General features: G+C 35.8%; 2 protein-coding genes across 2 annotated transcripts in view; both read left to right on the top strand.

Moving 5' to 3' along the window:
• The window catches only part of LOC130054058 (uncharacterized), a 1,204,346-nt gene that overhangs the window by 702,277 nt on the left and 477,582 nt on the right, over window positions 1-24,487 (top strand). The window lies entirely within an intron of this gene.
• On the top strand, window positions 10,751-12,493 carry LOC130048208 (uncharacterized). The gene is made up of 3 exons (XM_056144607.1): window positions 10,751-10,886; window positions 11,648-11,824; window positions 12,264-12,493. The coding sequence occupies exons 1-3, from the start codon at window positions 10,751-10,753 to the stop codon at window positions 12,491-12,493; spliced, it is 543 nt and encodes a 180-aa protein (XP_056000582.1).

Raw genomic sequence — 24,487 nt, 5'->3', positions numbered from 1 at the left:
TCGAGGAAATCTTTGCATACTGGTTCCCCACAAAGTAGTTACTTTTGCTTTCTGTTGCTGAGAACCATTTGTTCATAAGGCATTTAACAACACCAAGTAATGTGGCATGCATGTAGGCAGGGGGGCTTCCACTCACAATTATGAAATCCTTTAACTTCAATAAAGCAGACTCTCCTCTGAAACCTTTTTTTCGACTGTTTAGTGTGCTGTTCAACATGCAAAAGGATACATCATCTTGATTTCGTTCTGGGTATTTATCATTATTTTCCCGGAAAGGGAAAGTTCTGCAGTGTCCCTTTCCTTGTTTTACAACTTTTCCTGGATCTTCACAGGCTATGCATGATTCACTTCCATTAAATTGGGTCATATTTAGAACGGCGGCTTTGTAATGGTTATCTTCTAGCATCCGAGTAATATTCACATTATCAAATAGATGGGCGGTCCTTCTGTCACGAGTGCGCGGAGCGCACATCTCTTTGATAATGTGAATTTTACGAGGATGCTAGAAGATGACCGACTTGTCACATATATCAAAAGCTTCTCATTTTACATTTATTGAACCATACATTCAAGGTATCACACCGGTAATTGTCCAATCAAAATGAACTTAGTCAATTGTAGTTCCATATATTTAAAGAAATATTATTTTTCCTTGCGCGATTTTTCTCATTTCCTCTTCTTCTTTTCTCTTAATTTTTGTATCCCTGATTAGGAAATTTTGTGTAATTTGTAGAAATAATCAAGTGTATACAAAGGAACTATTTGCTGTTGGTAGCTGAGGCTACTTCCTGAGGTGCACTCCGGCTGTTTACACACATGTGAAAAACACGTGGATTTGAGGGTAGTCTTGTTTGCGGGTATTTTTTTTCCCTCGAAAATGCCACGTAGGGTGTTGTTTTTCTGGTGTCGGCAGACGAGATAGGTAACATAGAACGTGTCTGACTGCGTTATTCGGCATCAATTTTGTAAACTGATTTTTAATGATTTTTTCCCCTCTATAGTAATATATAGTGAAAATAATTACCGGTGTGATACCTTCAATACAAAGGTAGATTGCATATACCATCGTCGGACGATGCATGTGTACATGTATATAAAATTTAATACGCTTTATCCGTAAACAGCATATCTAACTTAACGAAAATTGATTATTGGACACACCAGAGGTGGGATCAGGTGCCTAGGCGGAGTAAGCATACCCTGTTGACCGGTCACACCCGCCGTGAGCCCTATATCCTGATCAGGTAAACGGAGTTATCCGTAGTCAAAATCAGTGTACGAAGAACGGCTTAACAATCGGTATGAAACACGTCAGACAGCATTTGAGGATCTATTCTAACACGGATTCCCACAATGCTAAATCTTAATTGGAAGCGCCTGCTGTTCAGTCTCTTTAACTTGTAATTCTGTGACGATGACAAAAAATCTTTGTAATATATTTAGTATATTCATACATGTACATCCACGTACGCAATCTGCATACGGCAACAAACATGTTCCCATATAATTAAGTACAGTTTGTACTTCAGGGTTTTAGGAAGCAAATGAAAACCAATAACACGACGATTCAGTTGTAGAATAGACACAAAATGGTTGATGCTATTTGTGTTATTATGGTATTCCATGTTCTTATCTCCGAAGTAGCACTAACTGAAACACCTTGGATCTGAACTTGTGGCACGCCAGAGTAAGATTTTTTGTTTGCATTTAAGATAACGGTTAAACACATACAGAATAAAAGAATGTCTCATCAATTCAGAATGAAAACACCCTAATATAAATTTCTATTCGAAAATATGCTTTATTTTTCTTTCTAGAGATGGATTCAAATGCTGCACAGATTATATAAGAAATGGCAGTATATGTGTCCATAAGCATGAAATACTTTATTATGCATATATTTAAATTTCATGTAAGGACACAAAGTGGAACCGGTCGCGGAAGGTCAGTGGTAATCTCGACCAAGATTCGGCTCGGCTGGAAATTTGGACAGGCGCCATCAGCAAGTCTCGGAGCAGTCCTTCATAATTCATGTCTGGAAATTTACATTCAGCTTCGGTCGGTTCTAACATTTAATATGCACTTAATTGACACTGCTGTTCGCTTCATATAAGTGATTTGACTGTTAAACTAACTCTTTATCATAATTGATTTTAATGATTATCAAGATTTACCGAAATCGGCTGTTTTTATGCCTTTTAATCCATTTTTAAGATAGAGCACACGCAACAATCATAGAGATGTTTTGCGTGAAAGTCAGTAATGAGGAAAATTTCGAAATGTTTGATAAATGCGCAGACTATCAAATTTAACGTAAACCGTTTCCGCGTTCATCTGTAATACAAATTTCAACGTTGATGGTGTTCATATATACGAGTTTAATGAATAAATAATATCCATATGTACAGTATATTAAATTTTAAAAGACTCTACGTAGTTTGCATTGAAGAAGATATTGTATACATCTATATAGAGATCTAGAATCTTCGACACAGTTACTAGTATTTCCGATTCCAATTTTACTGGTATGAACGCGATTGCAGTAACACATGGCAACGTTCAATCACATATCCTTTTTATCATAGATAATTTATAATATGAGTTATCCCTCTAAATTGGTGTCCATATACTGAGCCGGCTACAATGCGTATCTACATGTATATACATGTCTAAATACGTTGTGCCAGTCATCATATTCTAAAATACATGTAGGCTAACTTATTGGGTATGTTGCATGTATAATTTCAAATGCTATTTTAATATTGTATTAAGCAATATGTCAGACGCGTCTAATGACTGTCCATCTGGAAAAAAACCCCACTCATGATACACAATATGTATGTTATTAAGTTAGAATTTTATTATGGCTTTGGCCTGGGTTTTTTTTAAATGCACGTCTGCAACCCAATGCAATATTTGCTTATAAAATAAAAAGTTTAATATTAAAAATATCGAAAATGAAAACGCGATAGCTTAATCGGTACCTTTACATCAGAGCATAATAGCTAGTGCGAGAATTCGAATGCAAAATTCGGTTATATATTCCCTGTTAAAATTGAATGAGCAGCAAGTCAAACATACAGGCTTTAAATATATACACTTGAAAATCAATTCAGTACAATATATTGTTCATTATTTACATGCTGCAGTACATGTATTTTTATGACATGCATGTTTCCTATCAAAACGATTCCAATATAATACAAAGTTGGGAAACTCATTTAGGAGAGGTTGCTTCATGGTACAGTCTGTATATGGTAATGAAATATTCGCATCTACCCTTCCTTAAGAGTGAAAATGTTGGTAGATGAACGATGTAATATCTAGATATCTCAATTATTACTCATTTGTAGGCTAAAAGATAAAAGTGTACGCTTGTATTGTGTGTTCCAATGGGACAAAACCCGGTGAACCCCGATCATTGCATGTAAAAACTAAAGAACATTTCTTTAAAAAAAACATTTTTAGTAGAAACGAACGACTCTAACTGTATTTGCAATCAATTCCAAGATATCTATTACTTTAATCGGTCCATGCTTAAATGTTTACAAGCATTCAGTACTACCATAAAGGGGGGGGGGGACAAAATTCGCATGATAAAATGTATGGAAAAACTACATTCTCACAACAAAAGAATGTGTGGGCCAAATTCTCTTGTTGCTACGTATACGTGGCTGTAATAATTATTTGTTTATAGAATCACCTTACATATGTCAATAACTGGCGCACGTGTTCTGTGACAGAGTCCTATCTAAAAATACATGATAGGTAGTCATTGGTTACTATTTTCATCATTAAATCGTGGAACTGGTGTTGAAGTAGTAGAACGGGATTTACACACACAAGGAGGCCTCTCTTTTCATGCATTTACACTCTAATCATCCCACTCACCGTCGTTCACTTAAGATTTAGCGGCATGTGCACAAAACATCCCTTAATGACTATATCCGAATCATACGCGGATCTAGAGTGGGGGTCCGGACCCCCCCCCCCCCCCCCCCCCCCCCCCTGGAGTTAAAGTTGCATGTAATTTGTGCGCTATGGTAATGGGCACTGAACCCAGATCACAATATTATCATGAGATTATCTGAGCAAAACTGGAACGATTGTTTGATATCCTTTCCCCGATTTACATAATTACCGGTGATTAATGTAAAAATTCTAACTATGCGGTATTCTTTACGTTATTCAATTTCACTAGAAATCTTTGTGGAAATAATGCAAGTTCTCAACAAAATACAAGAATGTGGATACAGCGCGGTAATAATATATTAATTTCAGCAAAGCATGATATTTTGTAGCATTAAAGTTTGAACTCTCAATATTTTCTTTGTTTAAACTTCAAAAAAATTAAATATCCGACGTTATAGAAACAAAATAAAAATATTGAACAAGCGTTCAGTGTGTTGTAATCGTACACTACCATTATCTGGAGACGGTAGTGAAATGAAGAGTTCAGACACTCCGAATTTTCGCTGCATTTAGATAGACGAAATACGTCATTCGCGTGTCATTTACTGCAAAATAAAATCGCATATTCCTAGATCCATGGAAATCGTGCAGCATGCAGAATTACCCTGAAGAGGTGTCTGTCAAAATCAAAAACATGTGCCGGTCATGATCACCGTCTCATGATATCATGGTACTTGTATCTTATTTTCAATGCTTTTGTCAGCCATACTGCATACCCCAGCATTTATAACTAAAACATTCGGGTCAATTTTCCTTGGATTTCGACTAGGCAGACTCAAAGTACATGCATGTAAAAAAAATCTCAAAACTACCCAAATTGTTGGCAATACAGGGGAGGTATAGGATTTATATTGTTAACGATAAAAGACTTCTGGCATATTTTACTGCACCTGCTTGTTTTTGTGTTTTCCTATTCACAGTTTGTTTGAAATTTATATGGATTTGGTTTTGCTGTATGATTTTTACGTTATCAGTCTAAGAGTTCTTCTCCATCGGCGTTTCTACTGTGTGGCCACGACACAGTAGAACAATGTGTGTAACACAGTATGCGACACAGTAAACAAACTATTGAAATGTTTAATCTTTTGGTTTTTATACGCCCGTCTTTAGACGGGACGCATTATGGTACAGCGATGTTTGTACGTCCGTCCGTCCGTTCGGGGTTTTCTCTTTATAATTTCATTTCCCTTTCACATACCATGCTGAAATTTATTGCGTAGCTTCTTTGTGGGTCACTCTAGATCATAATGCAATTTTGATCCATTTCGACCTTTTTTCCAGGAGTTTTGCCCCTTTATTTGAAAATTATTATATGGAGGGTACATGATTTGTCCGCCCTACTCCTCCCACATTTTTCAAGTGAGAGCCTTCTTATTTTGTCGAGTGTTTGTATGGGTACGGAAGATGTGCATGTGGGATGGATTTTGATTTTCTACAATGTTTGAGAAAATTACAGGTTGTTGAACTTAGTCGATTTAGAAATTAATATTCTATGGAGGGTACATAATTTGTCTGCCCAACTCCTCCCCCAGTTTTCAAGTGAGGACCTTCTTATTTTGTGGAGTGTTTGTATGGGTACGGAAGATGTGCATGTGGGATGGATATTGATTTTCTACATTTTGTTTTTAGAAAATTACAGGTTGTTGAACTTAGTCTTTTTGGAAATTAATATTCTATGGAGGGTACATAATTTGTCCGCCCAACTACTCCCACAGTTTTCAAGTGAGGACCATCTTATTTTGTGGAGTGTTTGTATGGGTATTGAAGATGTGCATCTGGGGGAAGGATTTTGATTTTCTACAATTTTTGAAAAAAATACAGGTTGTTGAACTTGGTCCATTTTGAGGAAATCTCGATTATTAAGCTAAGACCCTTTGTTCATATGAAAGTTTGTCACAGCCTCATGGTGGCTGATACTATCTGAAGCAAAGTTATACAAATTATAGCACAAGAAAAACACCCCATATAAGCATTTCACGGGCGTATTATGTACCGTTTGCGGTACTCTTGTTTTTAATGTTTTTGTTTAGTTTTTGGCTTCTGTGGTTATTGTTGTTAATAAGATACATGTATATGATACATTATCAAAACCAAAAATCTCATGAGGTGTTTCGCGCGCAGTCTTTTCGAAATGTCATGAAACGCTTCGTGTGCAGTCTGCAACATAATAAAATTTGAAATGATGGATAGCCCTGCGTTATGGTTATTAAATTTCACATCTTCACCTATTAACGATAATAAAGAAACTTAAACAAAGCTCTATACCAAATTGAAATTAGAAGTACGGTATTGGGTTTTATTGATATTGAATCTGATCTTTTCCAGCATGTATAGGATCATTCGGACCTGGGTGCACTAAAATATGTCCTCCTGGGTACTATGGATTTGGGTGTAAGAAGAAATGTGAATGCGAGCAGTGTGACAGACTAAGTGGATCGTGCATAGGTAAGGCTACATCCGTGTAAAATAAGAATAACAATGTGAACAATTAACACTATGCAGTTCAAAATGTTGTGACGTAAACTTTTAGCTCATTGCATATATTCAAACACACGACAGAAAACTAAAAGTTGATGTCAAACCAATGATAACTATTTTGCAACAACGTTCGCTTCATAACCGGGAAGGCGTGCGTTCAAGCACTTGCCGCGTCAAACTTAAGGTATCCGAACGTCATTAGACCACGTGACTAAAAAGACGATGTCGGGACATATCGGTGTATGTCGGAAATTGATAAAAGTATTTTAATAAACAAATAAAATCAAATAAATAACTATTTTTTTTATATTTCATTTTGTTCGTCAATCATTAAAAAATTAAATACGTTTAAGTTTGATGTTTCCGTAAAGTCTCGCACACACGAGATGGTGGGGGAAATATGTAATGGCTGCGCCACTGAAAAAAGTTGTGCGGGACAAACGCGGTCGTTTTACGTCGGATACAGTCAAAAAAATGGAGAAGGAAGACAGCACAAAACGACAGAAGGGTATTAGAAACATCGTTGTTGAACATAATTACCCCATTGGACATTTTCACGACGATAACAACAGATGTGAAGAATGTTGTCCGGGAATATCACGGTTAGTGAATTCAAAAAAGATAGAAACGGAAGATTGGGGAAAGGGTAGACGTGTTGTACAATTGATATGTTTGGTCAATTCCTTAAGCCACTGTCTGTTCTGTAGGATGGGACCGTTATATCTTGCGCATGAAACTATCAAAGGTGAAATTAAGATGGGACTGGGGGGGTTGGGGGGTTGGTTGTTATTTGTATATACAGTGTAATAACTGCGGGCAGCTGAATACCATCCCATATGACAGTACATACTCCGAGCCATCGACAAGAGGACAGAGAATGTTTTCAGTGAACACAAAGTTAGGTGCAGTTATGTACTGTGTTTATAATTGAGAAATTGTACGTTATTGTTTGCATATTCAATTATGTATAACACCCACAGAAGGTTTGAAATTTACTGAATGTTTTATAGCAATGATTGACTCGATTGGAGGCCCACAACGAGTCAATAATTTCCTTAAAACGCTTGATCTCCCATCAATATCAAACAAAAATCTCAAAGCCATGGAACGAGCTGGGCATATAATTCAAGATTATGCAGAGAAAAGTATGGCCATTGCAACTAAAGTACCATTTGACACTGAAATGAGGTAAGTTTTTCAAAGTACACAAGGCTACAATAAAATATATGTGTGTTTCCTATTTTAATTCCCTAACTTAGGTAGGTAAAACATATTATTTCATAAAAAGTTAAAACATTTTATCAAAATCTTATAAGTTTTTGATATGCTGTAAATACAGACCTATCCACATTAGAATACTTTTCAAACAATATGATTGATTGATTAGATATTGTTAACGTCCCTCTCGAGAATCCTTCAATCATATGGAGATGTCACCACTGCTGGTGAAGGGCTGCAAAATTTAGGCCTATGTTTGGCGCTTACAGCCTTTCAGCAGGGATGGGTTTTTATCGTGCACAACAGCTGTGACGCAGGGCTTCGGTTTTTGCGGTCTCATCTGAAGAACTGAGAAACTCGAATGCAAATGATATAAAACATTCCTGTTTCCAAAGTTCGGACTTTTATTTTATTATGTATGTATCATCAATAGAGTCTGCAGCAAAAATGTAGATGTAGGGTCGGGAAACCAAAAACACACACATATTTTATTTAGGCCTAATGTGTTTGAAAGATTGACATAATTGTTATTTGTATTTTGTCAGAAATTTTTCAATCTAAAATACAGGGAATCATGTAGGCACATACTGTATGCGACTCGACCCAAAACACTAGGTGGTATGCTATTTGATACTTTCATTTTGTAATTTGATATGAGTGGATAGGTATTGACTCATTAGAAGTGAGTGCCCTCCTATTTTATTCAGACTCTATCAATTGTGTGTTTCAGGAAAAATTATAAATGAATAAGTGAAACAATTAAAATATGCCAGGTACCTTAAAAAATTATCACTCATTGTAGTGACATTTCAACTATGGAAGAAAACAATGCACCATTTGTCCATCATGCTACTTTTGATGAGGAGTTGGGTACTGCAGTTATAGATGGTGAATTCCTAGGGTATGTCATGTTAGAATGTTGAAAGCTATGTTGGAAATGACAAAGTTGTTACACTTCATGTGCATACATGTATATAGATAACATGTATACCCATGCGAGTATAAATATGATACAACTAAAATAATTTCAGTAATCCTGCATCACTTTTGAAATCTACAAGTGTGCTTCAAGACCAGGAGGAAAGTGGCGATTCTGGAAATGATGATGATGATGATGAGTAAGTGCAACAGTTCTAAGATTTTCATTATATACTATAACACTAACAGCTGCATTTTTTTTTTTTAAATCTTGGGAGTGGTCTGACTTGTATCAATGTACCAGTTAACCAGACACAGTGCTTGCACTTTTACAATTCATACACCAGAGAAAAGCCTTGATTAATTGGAAATATACATTATCTTGTGTTATTTATTTCAGGAATTCTAACCCAGCGCAAGTTTGTCTGCCAGATCGAGATTCACTAAATGTTGACCATTCTCCTCAGACTCCAAAACTAGTTTGTCCATCACATGTAGATTTACAGGAAATGGACCTTTCTCTTCACATTCCACAAGGAATAGTCAAGTAATTCTCATATACTTTAATGCTTTCATGTGATACATTTAATTTCGTTCATATATATTATCATATTGTGAACTTAATTGCATTATCATTCTATGTGGGCATTATTTATAATGAAACTGCACATATGTATAGACAAAGTGTCAGGAAGGTCATTTGGAAAAGACAAGCTGAGAAGACAGGGAGTGGCTGTTTCAAAGAAGCTGAAATTTAACCCACGAGCAAGAACAGGAATGACAGTTTGTGCTGACCATGGCTGGCAAAAAAGGGGATTTGATAGTCTAACAGGTAAGAGAATAAATTATTATAGTGTAATGTGGAATTCTGCTGAAAACTGTATCAATTTTCATATTACGCCATAAAACATTTAAACATTCAACAGGCCATACATTTTTGGTCAGCAAATGTAAGTATGACAATAAAGTTCTTAAAACTGTTATTAAACATCGAACTTGTTCGGTTTGCAAATGGTGGAAACGAAATAGACCTGGACAAAAGGTTCGCAATCACAAATGTGTCTGGAATCACAAAGGTTCATCATGACAGATAGAGGCTATGGCTGGGATTCAGGCGATAAAGGAGATGATGTCACAAAAGACACCAGTTGAAGTTATTGAGGGTGATGGAGACAATACTGTGATATCAAGGATTGAGAATGAACTGCGTGTAAGAATAAAGAAAAAACTTGACCGTAACCATTGTTTTAAAAATGTCACTAAACATTTATATGACTTGAAGAACAGTAAAAGATAAGCAATCAGGTGATTCAGCACTTCACAAAATGTATCAAGTACATCTTCGCTAAAAATCAGGGTGATCCAGATGGCATGCGGGAAAACTTGGAAGCATTAGTGCCTCACCAGTTCGGAGACCATACCAAGTGTGTTCCAAGGTTTTGTGGATACAAGAGAATACCAGCTGAGGCATGCTTGCATCGATGTTTACCATACAAGACATCACTGAGTGACCCAGTTTTGAAAGAAAAACTTGATAAAATCTTTGGGCCTGTGATTGCCAAAGCTACCTTGTATTGTGATTTAGGGTCCAGCCAAGCTTGCGAACATGCTAATCGAGCAGTCAGTTTACGAGCACCAAGACACTTGCATTATGGGGAAAGTCAAAGCCTTGACTTCCGTGTAAAAGCTACTGCAGCATGTATGAATGAAGGTCGCAAATACTTACCGGAGGTAGACAAGTTTGATGTTATCTTGAGGTGTTTGTTGAGTTTTGTTCAATTTCCTGTTGTCAGTTTTGACCATTTTTTGCAGCTTATTTTTGGAAATTAATATATATTACTAACAAAAACTCTTCGATGAATGTGTATATGTTCAAAGTAAGAAAACCTTATTTACATTAACTTTAGGCTAATATTTATTGTTATAAATGAAAGGTGAAGATAACGAACAGTGATGAATCTCATAATTCATAATGTTTGAATTACTCGAAAAGAATTATGAATTCTTTCTTGCTCATTCTTATTATGACAGTGTATATACTATTACTTTTAGGTATTTAAAAAATTCATGAAATCTTTTTTGCTCATTCTTATTCATTGTATTTACTATTACTTTCATGTATTTAAAGAACCCTGGTCATCATACACTGAAATATTCGGAGAAGATGGACATGGAAAGACAGAAGAGACAGGAAAGATCAAAGTTGCCTGAAAAGAAGCGCCGTCGATTGGAATTGAAGCAGGAGAGAATTGCCCAAAAAGGAGCCAATGAAGCAGCTGAAGGAGATACATATCAATCAGGTAAACAATAACTTACCAAGTGTTAGTTTATGAATAAATGTTGAAATTGATTGTATATTTTTTGTCTATTAACAATAATAGCTTTTATTCATATGTCGATTTGATATATCCCTGTGAGCTCGAAATAAAGGACACCACAGAGTCGTCCACTTCTGCTTCATACTTAGATATTTTATTGAAAGTAGACATTAACGGCAAACTGACAACTCAACTGTATGACAAACGGGATGATTTCAGCTTCTCCATCGTCAACTTTCCATATTTGTGTAGCAATATTCCATTATCACCTGCATATGGTGTTTATATATCTCAACTGATTCGATATGCAAGAGCTTGTTCTGCGTATAGTCAGTTTTTAAATCGAGATAAGCTACTGACAAACAAGTTGATGGTACAGGGATTTCAACAGTCTCGATTGAAGTCAGCATTTCGCAAATTCTATGGTCGTTATAACGATCTAGTTCGCCAGTACAACCTCGCATTAGGTCAAATGCTGTCTGACGTGTTTCATACCGATTGTTAAGCCGTTCTTGACACACTGATTTTGACTGCGGATAACTCCGTTTACCTGATCAGAATATAGGGCTCACGGCGGGTGTGAGCGGTCAACAGGGGATGCTTACTCCTCCTAGGCACCTGATCCCACCTCTGGTATGTCCAGGGATCCGTGTTTGCCCAACTATCTATTTTGTATTGCTTATAGGAGTTATGAGATTGATCACTGTTCGTTATTGTCACCTTGCATATTCATATTTCATCAGAAGTTGGACTTTCTGACCAAGTCGACATCCAGACTATTCCTGATGCAGTTCCATCTGACCAAGTCGACATCCAGACTATTCCTGATGCAGTTCCTAAACCAGGATTCACCAAAGTCGACCACCTGAACAAAGTTCAAGAGAATAGGGTCATTATCGACCTAGAAACTACAGGATTGAGTAAGAAACATAATTGATTTCCACATTTTAGCTGACCTTAGCTGAAAGCTCAAGTGAGCTTTTCTAATCGCTTGTTGTCCGTCGTCTGTCTGTAAACATTTTACTTGCGAATATATAAGGAAAATCTATAAATATGAGCCAGGGTGACTCAGGTGAGCAATGTGGTCCATGGAATCATTGTTGGAGTTTTGAATACCATTATCAATTCTGTATTTTGAGTAAATTACATGTATATAGATAGTTTATATAAATATGTTTTCATAAGTTTTCAATTCAGTTTTATGGATCTTTTTCAGTTCAGTGTGGACTACATGGGATCATTGTTGGAGTTCTGAATACCATTATCAATTCTGTATTTAGAGTAAATTACATGCATATAGATAGTTTATATAAATATGTTTTCATAAGTTTTCAATTCAGTTTTATGGATCTTTTTCAGTTCAGCGTGGACTAATGCCTCATATCACACAGATTCCTGCACAAGTTATGAATTCTGATGCCGAGTTTTCATGTTATGTTTCACCTAAAGTACTCATCAATAAAAATGCTGAGCAGATAACTGGTATATCCTGGGATGGTGAACACATGACTGTACATGGAAAGCAAGTGGCAACTGTATCAATAACAGAAGCATTTTCAAAATTTTTAAAGTTTTTTGAAGAACATTAGCAATGTTGTTTTGATTGCACACATTGGAAGAGTTTTTAACTTCCGTGTTCTATCCTATGCTATATGTAGAGTGGGAATGATGAATGAATTTTCAAATCATGTTTTAGCATTTGTGGATTCTTTGTCATCATTGCGTTCGAAAGTTCCAAAATTTGATTCGTATAAACAAGAATATCTAACAGAATATTTCTGTCAAGAATCTTACAATGCTCATGATTCAGCTGATGATGTCAAAATGCTAGTTAAGATTTTGTGTGCAAGTGGCATGACAAAAGCAGATTATGTAAAACATTCTTATGCATCAAATTGTCATTTTTTACAAGAAGAGTTCAATCTTGCCAAGCCAAAAAAAGTACCCTACATTGTCTTGTTGCCAGTGGTAACCACGTGTTACCAAAGATAAAAAGTTGTTGGGAAATATTATTCCAAAGCTTTGTTCATTTTTTGAACAGTAAATTTGTCATGGTTTATAAGCATGTTTTGTGTTTGACACATGTAAAGTTGATATATTAGCTATTCGGTCTTTAGATGCAAGGTGAAGATAACGAACAGTGATCAATCTCATAACTCCTATAAGCAATACAAAATAGATAGTTGGGCAAACACGGACCCCTGGACACACCAGAGGTGGGATTAGGCGTCTAGGAGGAGTAAGCATTCCCTGTTGACCGGTCACACCCGCCGTGTGAAAAGTAAACTTTATATGATAATGAGCATTTCCTGATGATTCAAGGTCAGGTCGATGTTAGTGACATCATTGTTTTATTAATTAAGAGTTCCTATGCTTTCATTGTTTGAATGATACATTTTTCATATGTCTGTTAATTTTTTTTTTTCAAATTGGAATGTTGCATCAAAATTTCAATGTTAAGATTTTTGTATGGGGGGTGAGGTGTTGTTTAACATAGCATAATGTAAGTTTTCTATGGTAAATGTCTTTATAATTGTGGTAAACAAAAATATAGGGATTAAACTTCATTTGCAGTACATTATTTGTGAAAATTTTTACATTATTTAAAAAAAAAAAAACACCCCACAGCGATACTGTACATTTCGCTGTTTTGCACTTGGATTTTTGTATTGGGGTGGGGGTGTTCAACATAGCATATTTAAAGTTTTCTATTATTAATTAATTTATCAATTATCTTTATAATTGTGCTAAACAAAAATATAGGGATTGAACTTCATTTGCAGCAAAACATTTGTGAAATATTTGCATTATTATTTTTTTTAGATGGCAATTTTGTACATTTCATCTTTTTTGCACTTGAATTTTTATTTTTCTGTTTTTCATGTTTTCTCATGGTCAGTCTGTCTTTTTGTGTTTTATAATTAAATTATGCTATAATAATAAAAGAAAACTTTAAATGTCTATTTATTTCTTATTTTATTTCATTATTTGAAAAAAAAAGTTGCAGCATAATTGAAAAATGTGGGGAGATATAAATAATTGATAATATAAGGTAATTTGCGGTAAGTTTTCAATGAAAAAACAGATATAGCTTTTAGCATCAATTATGGTCATAATAAACACCTTTATTTACATTTTATAAAAACCAGCTAATGTGGGTCGGATACCTTAAAGATGTATGACCCGATGTTCATTTATTATTTTTGTACATAATTACTTTAAAGCAGATTAATTACTTTATAAAGTTATTAACTTTCCCTTAATTACATGCTTGAAAACATCTGCATGTAAAAGAAAACAGTGCGAATATTATTTAGAAAGTAAATATAGTGGGTACATATATAAATCCTCCCATAATAGACGTCTATAAATAGACCCACGCGCGTCAGGGGAATCCCAACACGATGTATTAACTCATACACAACTGTCTAGTTTTAAGGCTGAAAGTGCGTAAAATAACGAATTACTAAGAGGTATTTGATATTTTTATTTCTATTAAACTTATGGTACGGTACTGTTATAACAAAATACACAGCTTTACACAGATAAGACCACTGATGATCTGAAAGGTTGAACTGGTCACGTGACTGTCACTAGAAATGGCAGAGTGAAGCAGTTATTTGTAAACATCGATTTAAAATCAAATTATTTGGGTTAAAACAGGTGAAATAATTTATGATATGTCGTACAGTCTCATAACTACATACGTGCGATGATTTAATAGCGTTTTTACGAGATGGAAAAAAATATTGTAATTTGGACCATACGGCTTTAAGACGTAATGTAAGTAGTGATTGCTCCTTCGCCAAAACGTCGGCAGTTCGAAGTGAGAATCACGGGGCTTTCCGATATGGCCTTTAAAACTGAGATCCGTATCACGGCAAAAGTTGGCAAGTGAATCAACACTGCCACGGCCCAAACTCCCCGTCGAGGCCTCAGTACGTCACCTACGAATAGACCTCTCCTATGTGACGCAGTACAATATACAGATTTGTATATTGTGAGTCCACGATTATCACGCAGGCAAATAACACTAAAGAAGTAGTTCGTAGTTAAAAGTTTAAAGATATTGACATTAAGAGCATTAATATAAAAGTATGGATTTTATTTTAAACATCAAAAGATCATTAAAAAGTAGGGAGACTCTGTTCAAATTATTGTGTAAAGTAATGAACTTGATGTTTACGTTCTTGTTTTGAAAGTTATTTACGTATAATTCCAATGTTATTTATTACAATTGTTTTGATTGGACAAAAATAAAGCTGAACAAGAGTTTATACATCAATAAATCCGAAAACGTGATGTATTCATACACGCCTGAAAACAAATAACATACTGCGGGGAAACTATTCAAATTTTTGAAATCGTTAATAAAGTGAATGAATTGGAATTATAAGAAGAATTTATCGATGTGTAAACTCCGGACATTTTACTCACAAACTTAACATAAAAGTGCTTCGCACTTTTATTCAGTTTGTGAGTAAAATGTGCGGAGTTTACACATCGATAAATTCTTCAAAAAGAATGTTTAATCCTATATTAACGTTATCTTTTTCGTCATTCTATAATGACGTCACACAGTATACGCGGCCTAAGAAATCGCTATCCCATAATGCCTTACTGGAATAGTTTGGTTTGTAAGAAAACGAACTCTGGCGGAAGATTGTGCCACGACCGTGATCACTAAGCATGGGTTTAAAGGATTTTGCGAAATCGTATAAGGGCTACATTATTTATTTTTCTCTCTCGAAATGTCAACTTTAATGTCAATGTTCCAAATTTAATCCTGTCTTTTCCAACTTCAATCTTGAAATTTTGAATCTTAAATAAATCTTAAATACACCACACAGTCTTCCACATCTGCTTCGTAATTAGATATTTTATTGAACATAGATGGTAACGGCAAACTAACAACTCAACTTTATAACAAACGGAATGATTTCAGTTTCTCCATATTTGTGTAGGAATATTCCATTGTCGCCTGCATATAATATTTATGTTTTTCAAATAATCTTGATAAGTTTTAAAATCAAGGCAGGCTACTGACAAACAAGTTGATGTTACAGGGGTATCAACAGTCTCGTTTGAAATAAGCATTTCGCAAAGTCTATGGTCATCATATGATTTAGTTTGCCAATACAACGTGTTATTGGGTTATATGCTGTCTGACGTGTTTCTTGCCAATTGTTAGACTGTTCTTTACACACTGATTTTGACTAGGGATTTCAAGATATAGGGCTCATGGCAGGTGTGACCTATCAACAGTGGATGCTTACTCCTCCTACGCACCTTGTCCCACCTCTGGTATATCCAGGCGTCCGTGTTTGTTTAACTATTATTTCTGTATTCTGTATAGGAGTTATGAGATTGATCACTGTTCGTTATCTTCACCGTTTCCAACTTTTTTTAAAAAAAAACTTTACGTTTGACTTTTCAAACTTTTAAATTTACTTTCCAACTTAAGTCTCTTACGTTTTCTATTACATGTTAAGACGAAAAAGCCAATAATAAAGATGATCATTTTAGAGAAAATGAAACAAAAATGCCCAACAATGGTCAATTCTAAAGATGGCCAAGGTCACAAGGACAAATATATTGGTGCCAGTAGAAAGATCTTGTCACAAGAAATGCTCATGTTCAAGATGAAAGCTCTAATAGTTACCATTTAGAAGTTACGAACATTGTCAAATTTTTAAAAAAAAACTAGGTCAAATTTATGCCAAGATCAAAACGTTTAGTATCCACGGAAAGGTTTTATAACAAGGAATACTCATGTGAAATATCAAAGCTCTAACACTCACCGTTCAAAAGTTATTAGCAAGGTTTAAGTTTTCAAACTTCTAAGGTCAAGGTCACAGGGTCAGAGATGTTGGTACCCACGGAAAGGTCTTTTCACAAGAAATATTCATGTGAAATATCAAAACTCTAGCACTAACTCTTCAAAAGTTATTAGCAAGGTTAAAGTTTTTAAAAACTAGGTCAAACTCCTAGGTTAAGGTCACAGGGTCAAAAATGTTGGAACTCATGGAAAGGTCTTGTCACAAGGAACACTCATGTGAAATATCAAAGCCCTAGCACTTACTGTTCAAATGTTATTAGCAAGCTAAGGTTAGAGATTTCAAAAAGTAGGTCAAACTCCAAGGTCATAGGGTAAAAAATGTTAGTACTCATGTGAAATATCAAAGCTCTGGTACTCATTGTTCAAACGTTATTAGCTAGGTTAAAGTTTTCAAAAAGTAGCTGAAACTCCAAGGTCACAGGGTCAAAAATGGTGGTACCAAAGGTTTAGTACCCACGGAAAAGTCTTGTCACAAGGAATACTCATGTGAAATATCAAAGCTCTAGCACTTACTGTTCAAAAGTTATTAGGCCCAGTGGTTAGAGAATCGCGCTCAAAATCACACGGCTTCTCACCTCTGGTCTGCGCGGGTTCAAATCCCGCTCGCACCGGTAAGTGAGAAAGTTTCCCAGTTTACTTTCGGAAGGTCGGTGGTCTCTTCCAGGTACATTGTATCTGAGTTCTCTCTTCCAACAGATAACTGAAAAAATGTTGAGTGTGGCGATCAAAAGTTATTAGCAAAGTTAAAGTTTCAGACAGAATGACAGACAAGACTAGAACAATATGCCCCCCGATCTTCGATCTCGGGGGCATAAAAGTAATGTGGTCCTTATACATTTCCATAAGATTCAACTCACCAGCCATCAAATATGTCATAGTCTAGAAAATAAATGTTTTTGATAAAAAAAAACAAAAAAAAAACAAACTCCACGTTATCCAAGGTTCCTGTTTTAAGAAACAGTTTTTCTTGATTTTCTTATACCAAGTCATCAATAAAGTGAATATTCATTGTCACTTCCAAAGTCCTAACCGTTGTCACTCTTATCAATATAATACATGTATATCATATGTGCACTGTAACATATCTCAAATGAAAGGTGAAGATAACGCCAGTGATCAATCTCATAACTCCTATAATGTAAAACATATACGGTACCAATTTTGATGCACCAGATGCGCATTTCGACAAATAATGTCTCTTCAGTGATGCTCAACCGAAATGTTTGAAATCCGAAATAACTATGAAGTTTTAGAGCTAAATATAGCCAAAAACAGCCTGCCCAAAAAGTGGAGTCAAATTCGTCCAAGGATAAGAGCTATGCATGAGGGAGATAATCCTTAATTTTGAAATGAATTTCTAAATTTTTTAACAGCAATTAAATATACATCCGTATTTTCAAGCTAGTAACGAAGTACTTAGCTACTCGGTTGTAGAGACCCTCGGGGACTAACAGTCCACCAGCAGAGGCCTCGACCCAGGGGTCATAATGTAAAACTTATACGGTACCAATTTTGATGCACCAGATGCGCATTTCGACAAATAATGTCTCTTCAGTGATGCTCAACCGAAATGTTTGAAATCCGAAATAACTATGAAGTTTTAGAGCTAAATATAGCCAAAAACAGCCTGCCCAAAAAGTGGAGTCAAATTCGTCCAAGGATAAGAGCTATGCATGAGGGAGATAATCCTTAATTTTGAAATGAATTTCTAAATTTTTTAACAGCAATTAAATATACATCCGTATTTTCAAGCTAGTAACGAAGTACTTAGCTACTCGGTTGTAGAGACCCTCGGGGACTAACAGTCCACCAGCAGAGGCCTCGACCCAGGGGTCATAATGTAAAACTTATACGGTACCAATTTTGATGCACCAGATGCGCATTTCGACAAATAATGTCTCTTCAGTGATGCTCAACCGAAATGTTTGAAATCCGAAATAACTATGAAGTTTTAGAGCTAAAACAATACAAAATAGAGAGTTGGGCAAACACGGACCCCTGGACACACCAGAGGTGGGATCAGGTGCCTAGGAGGAGTAAGCATCCCCTGTCGAATGGCCACACCCGCCGTGAGCCCTATATCCTGATGAGGTAAACGGGGTTATCCATAGTCAAAATCAGTGTGCCAAGAACGGTCTAACAATCGGTATGAAACACAAAATATTATAAATTGATTATATGAATTACGTATTTGGATTTAATGATGTTAAGAAATACATTCTTACAAAGTTTAATACATTCTTAGACACCTTAGTTTAATATAATCATTACTTGTTATGTCATGTAAAAATACGTCATCAATTATATCAATATGCCAACTGTTGGGAGGATTTCTAATCCAATCAAATTAACTTATATTTAAAACATAACTTTAGAGAAATGTGCTTTGATATGTTGTATACAAAACTATAAGTATTGAATTATACGTTAGATTGTTGAAAGTGAGTCTTCCGCTTATTTCGCGCAGCTCGAATTTCTACAAGGCACACGTAAGTAGGTGGATAACATTGTAAATGAATAGATTGTCACTATTGCTGTGTTGAAGACTAGAAGTAGTGAAAGATTCGACGGAAGAGTCAGTATGCATAAACAACTAATCAACCAGTGTTGTAATTATGCCAGTATTGATTGATTGATTGTATCTTATTTAACGTTCCTCTCGCGAATCTATCGCTCATATGGAGATGTCACCATTACCGGTGAAGGGCTGCAAATTTTAGCCTATGCTCGGCGCTTATGGCCATTGAGCAGGGAGGTATCTTTATCGTGCCAAACCTGCTGTAACACGGGACCTCGGTTTTTGCAGTCTCATCCGAAGGCTGCCCCATTTAGTCGCCTCTTACAACAAACGTGCCCCACATTAGGCTAAAATATTACTTCGAAGGGTTGGCTGTATTACTTTCAAATCATGCCATTTTATTTGCGTGTGTGTGTGAGAGAGAGGAAATGGATTTGACCAAACGATGGATATCATAAATTCATCATCAATGTCGAGTCCAATTTATTTAATAAATGAAATAATGCTCTGTGTAAGTTTAAAAAGAGTAAAATGACAGGAATTTTATTACTTTATCAGTTATTTAGTAACATACATTTTGGAAATTCATTTCTATGTGTATGATTACATAATATTTAACATGGTATGATTATACATTGAAGAATGTGATATGAATTTTATATTTCATTGCCACCTATAAACATGTGCAATCCTTCAACTGCTATATAAAAAATCCCATGGGGATCTCGGTTAGAATAGATCCTCAGTACCCCTTGCTTGTCGTAAGAGGCTAAATGGGACGGTCCTTTGAATCACAGGAATTTATCCTCCGGCTTGTGGAAGATGCGAATTCTAAATATAATAGTGTAAGAATTTAAGTATAAGACTGATGTTTGCTGCCATAGACAGACTATAAATATTTTGAGTATAAGAACATTTATTACTAAAGCAAGGTCCAGTATCTAAGTATATTGATAATTTTTTATTATAAAGAGATAACATGACGAGACAACTCGGACAATAACTTCCAACTATCAGTTATGTTCTGGCTAAAGCCTAAAATGATGTAAGTTTGATATCTTTAATTATGCTTTTAATTTAAATGATCTTATGTTTTGTGCTAGAAACCCTATATAACGATGAAAAGTACATGTTTCTGGCAAGTGATGTTCCAGGTAGCACAGTGTTTGATTTTACAGTCAATGCTAAATCTCATGATGTTGTGTTACAGTTGCTTTGAACTTTATTCCACCAATTTCAGATTTTTTAAAATGAATTTCTGAAATGCATGCATGAACAGTAGTTATAATTGCAGTCATCAAGGTCGATTAATATAGGACATATTCCAAGCATTGCACGTTCAGTTCAAATATCGTGACAAAAATAATAATACGTCTTTGAAATAATAATCAGGTGATGAAAGGTGAATATAAGTGACCAATCTCATAACTCCTATAAGGAATACAAAATAGAGAGCTGGACAAACACGGACCCATGGATTGAACATTATATTTTATATTGTTTTATATTTACATTTGCAACTGTTTTCTCCTACATAACACTATTACGAGCAATACGTATTTATCCCTGCATAAATCCACTACGGGGTCAACAGAGGTCACGGCTGTGCGTATGAACATTTGTTAAAAGTAGGTAACAGGTACTACTTTTACTAAGGCAAAACACATCTAGCAATCGCTCTCACTTACTACAGAAATCTATCAATAGATGAAATCAACATCACAAAATGTATTTACGGTTTTATTTGTATTCCAAGCAGTGGACTTTCATCTATTATTGAAAAAAAGCATTTCTATAAACAATATTTTACCGTCTAAAATTTCGTCTGCTACAACTTCACCCTGGTCATCGGTGATGCGGAATTGTACCTACTGCTAGACATTAGGCTTTAAATAGCAAAAAGGTCATTCACAGGATGTATGGTCGATAAGTCGTCAAAGTGTATTAAGACCTACACACCACACTGCTTCCGTGCCACAGCAGCCATAGGTGATTGATGTCGGTTTCCAAGTTTATGTCGGGACATCGAAGCGACCTATTACAGAAATTCATCGAGTCAAAAGAAGCGTTCAGTGAGCTCATGTTTATCAACAATTACATATCCAAATCCAAACCGTCCCTTACCTTCGTGCAGTTCCACATTCTCTGCGATGTTCAGTTCTTTCCGGAGATTCATCTGAGCTGCGTCCTCTGTCCTGTCTATAAATGACTTGCCTACACCTGACGACTTCCACCCCCCTCCCCCGCCCCCTGTTCTTCATGTTCCTCCATCTCAGTCTTCTGTTAACTTTGCAATATCTACAGAATATCTTTCAAAGTCGGTCTTCAACGTCTTCACTTTTCAAAAGTGAAAGCGCATCACAACTAACTTTGTTTTGTGTTGTCGTCATTTTGAACATCCATGACGCTTCGTTGTCGACGTCAACAATTTGAAATGTATGGAAACGTGTTGTTAACACAATTCAGCAATGTTACCGACAAAAATGTAAATATAAGTATTAAGGTATCATTTTAAAATATTTATTGGGATATAAACACGGGTTAGCCCGTCGGGCTTTATGGAATTTGATCATGTGACCAATCCGTATTTAAATATTTTTAAAATGATACCTTATTTCTTAAATAACACCCCTCTCGAGAATTTCTCACTTATATGGACTATAGAGATGGAGATATGTCGCCATTGCCAGTGAAGGGCGACAGCATTTAGGCCCATGCTCGGCGCTTACGGTCTTTGGGCAGGGAGCGATATTTATCGTACCACACCTGTTGTGACACGAGACCTAGGGTTTTTGCGTTCTCATCCAAAGGACCACCCTCTTGCGACAAGCAAGGGGGAAATTGAGGATCTATTCTAACACGGATTCCCACAATACTAAATCTTAATGGGAAGCGCCTGCTGTTCAGTCTCTTTAACTTGTAATTCTGCGACGGTGACGAAAAATCCTTACAATATATTTAGTGTATTCATACATCATATTTTAGTGATAGATATCTGAAACGTGTTGTCGTCGGTTCATCTTTGTCTGATGCTTGTCTCCTCGAATGTGGTGTACCGCAAGGCTCAGTCCTGGGTCCGAGACTCTACTGTCTTTTTTCAAAACCCTTAGGGGAAGTATGCAGACGTCATGATATGACGTATCATATATACGCCGATGACACCCAGATCTATATCATCGTTGAACCTAGTGACAATTGGACTGATATGTCTCAAAGACTCTCAAGTTGTTTATCGGACATACGTATATGGATGAGTATTAACCTCCTCAAACTCAATGAAGATAAAACTGAACTTGTAGTCTTCGCACCAAATCACAGACTTAAAGATATGAGCAGTTTTAATCTTGAATTTGGTGATTGTGTTGTAAGTGATTCATCTTTCGTAAAAAAAAAAAAAAAAAATTAGGCGTATTCTTTGACAAATCCCTTACCATGGAAAAACACTGTCTCTCTATTTCCCGATCAGCATATGTGAACATTCGCAGAATTGGCTCTATCCGTTCATTTATCAATGATGAAGCATGTAAAACTCTAGTAAACTCGCTAGTTACATCCAGATTAGATTACGGAAATGCATAAATGATTGCTTTATGGTGTTTATTCTAAACACACCAGCAAACTTCAGAGGGCACAAAACACAGCTGCAAGATTAATAACACGCCCAAAAAAAAATTCGACCCTATTACTCCTGTTTTAATAGATCTTCACTGGCTCCCAGTTGAATACAGAATTCAATATAAGATACTTCTTCATACTTTCAAATCTCTCAACAACTTATCTCCAGTTTACATAAAGGATATCCTTACTAGTCTAGTCATTCTAGCCAAAAATATAGCGTAACCTCAAACTAATAGCACACTTTCGAGTTACTGCCGGAACACCGTTTCTGCCCGAATTTTACACGCGCCCTTAGATTTGGTTAGCCCTAGGCATTTCCGGTTTTAAAACGCCAAGTTTCAAAATGATAGAGATAACTTTTTTAATCGATTATTTAATGGAAAGTGACAGATCTTAGGTTGTTTTTTTTTTTTTCGGATCGAGGGGTATCTTGTTTCTTTTGTAGAAAAATGAATTTAGTTAGTTCAGAGTTGTGCGAGATTGCAGTGGAACTGAGAGGTAATACCACTTGAACATTGTCATGAATAAAATCATATTAAACAATTTAAAGTGTTTTAATTTGTCTATAGAATTTCGGTCTGGTAAAATGTGATTCGGTCGAGTAATATTGAACCAATTGTCCAGTAAGTACCAGAAGAAGTTTTGATGCACTGCGCCAGTGGCGGATGTAGAGGGGGGGGGGGTTCCAACAGTCCTCCCACCTTTCGCCACAAATTCAAAAATAATGCAAGTAAAAACTCTCGATTTCTCACCCAAAATGGCTGAATATTTTGGCTAAAACTTTACTTTCACCCCCCCCCCCCCCCGGTCGAAAATCCTAAATCCGTCACTGATTCAACATCGAAGAAAACGGGAACGGGATTAATTAAAGCCATTTCATCACATGGAACAAGTGTCTGAATTTTCAGTCAATTTCAGACATTCAAACTTGCGATATTTTATAACTTACAGACAGGATTCTGTGTACAGTCTTACAAGAACGAAAATGGGTTCAGATCAATCACTTCAAACCATATTGGAAAGTGTACAATTGTCATAAATGATCAGAACATTTGCCATTAAATCGGACTGCATTCCAGTAACGAGGAAGACGTCAAATCCTTACAATGTATGGGTGCTGGTGCACCAGTCAGGACAAATTGTGTCTGGAGGTTGTATCTGTGTTGCGCAAGTTTTTGTGTTGTTTCAAATTTGGTTCCAATTTTGTCATATATTAGAAATAGATTATATTACTGCTAAGCAAACATATATGGTAAAAGTATCACACCATGTCAGATATCATTCCCATTGTGGTATCATGTCATTCAATCATCAACATATATTTGATTTTTCATGTTTTTGTATATCGTAATTTCTCATTTCCCAACAGCTGTTTAGTTCCTTTCGTTTTTGTAGTACCTGTTGTTGATCATTTTGCAAATTGTCTTGATATTTCAAAGCTAGCATTTTTGTACTCTGATTGGAGGCTATGTTTTATTATCATCATGAACATTTAAACATCACCACTGTCATTCTTATGTTACGAATTGATCATGGATTGGTAATAATATCTAAGCAACTGATATTAAAGTATTCCAAGAGGGTAAATATAATCAATCTAAGAAATAT

The sequence above is a fragment of the Ostrea edulis genome, chromosome 1, assembly GCF_947568905.1.
Source record: "Ostrea edulis chromosome 1, xbOstEdul1.1, whole genome shotgun sequence".
Lineage (NCBI taxonomy): Eukaryota > Metazoa > Mollusca > Bivalvia > Ostreida > Ostreidae > Ostrea > Ostrea edulis.
Note: the sequence above shows the minus strand (reverse complement) of the source record. Positions and strands in the feature narration are given on the sequence as shown.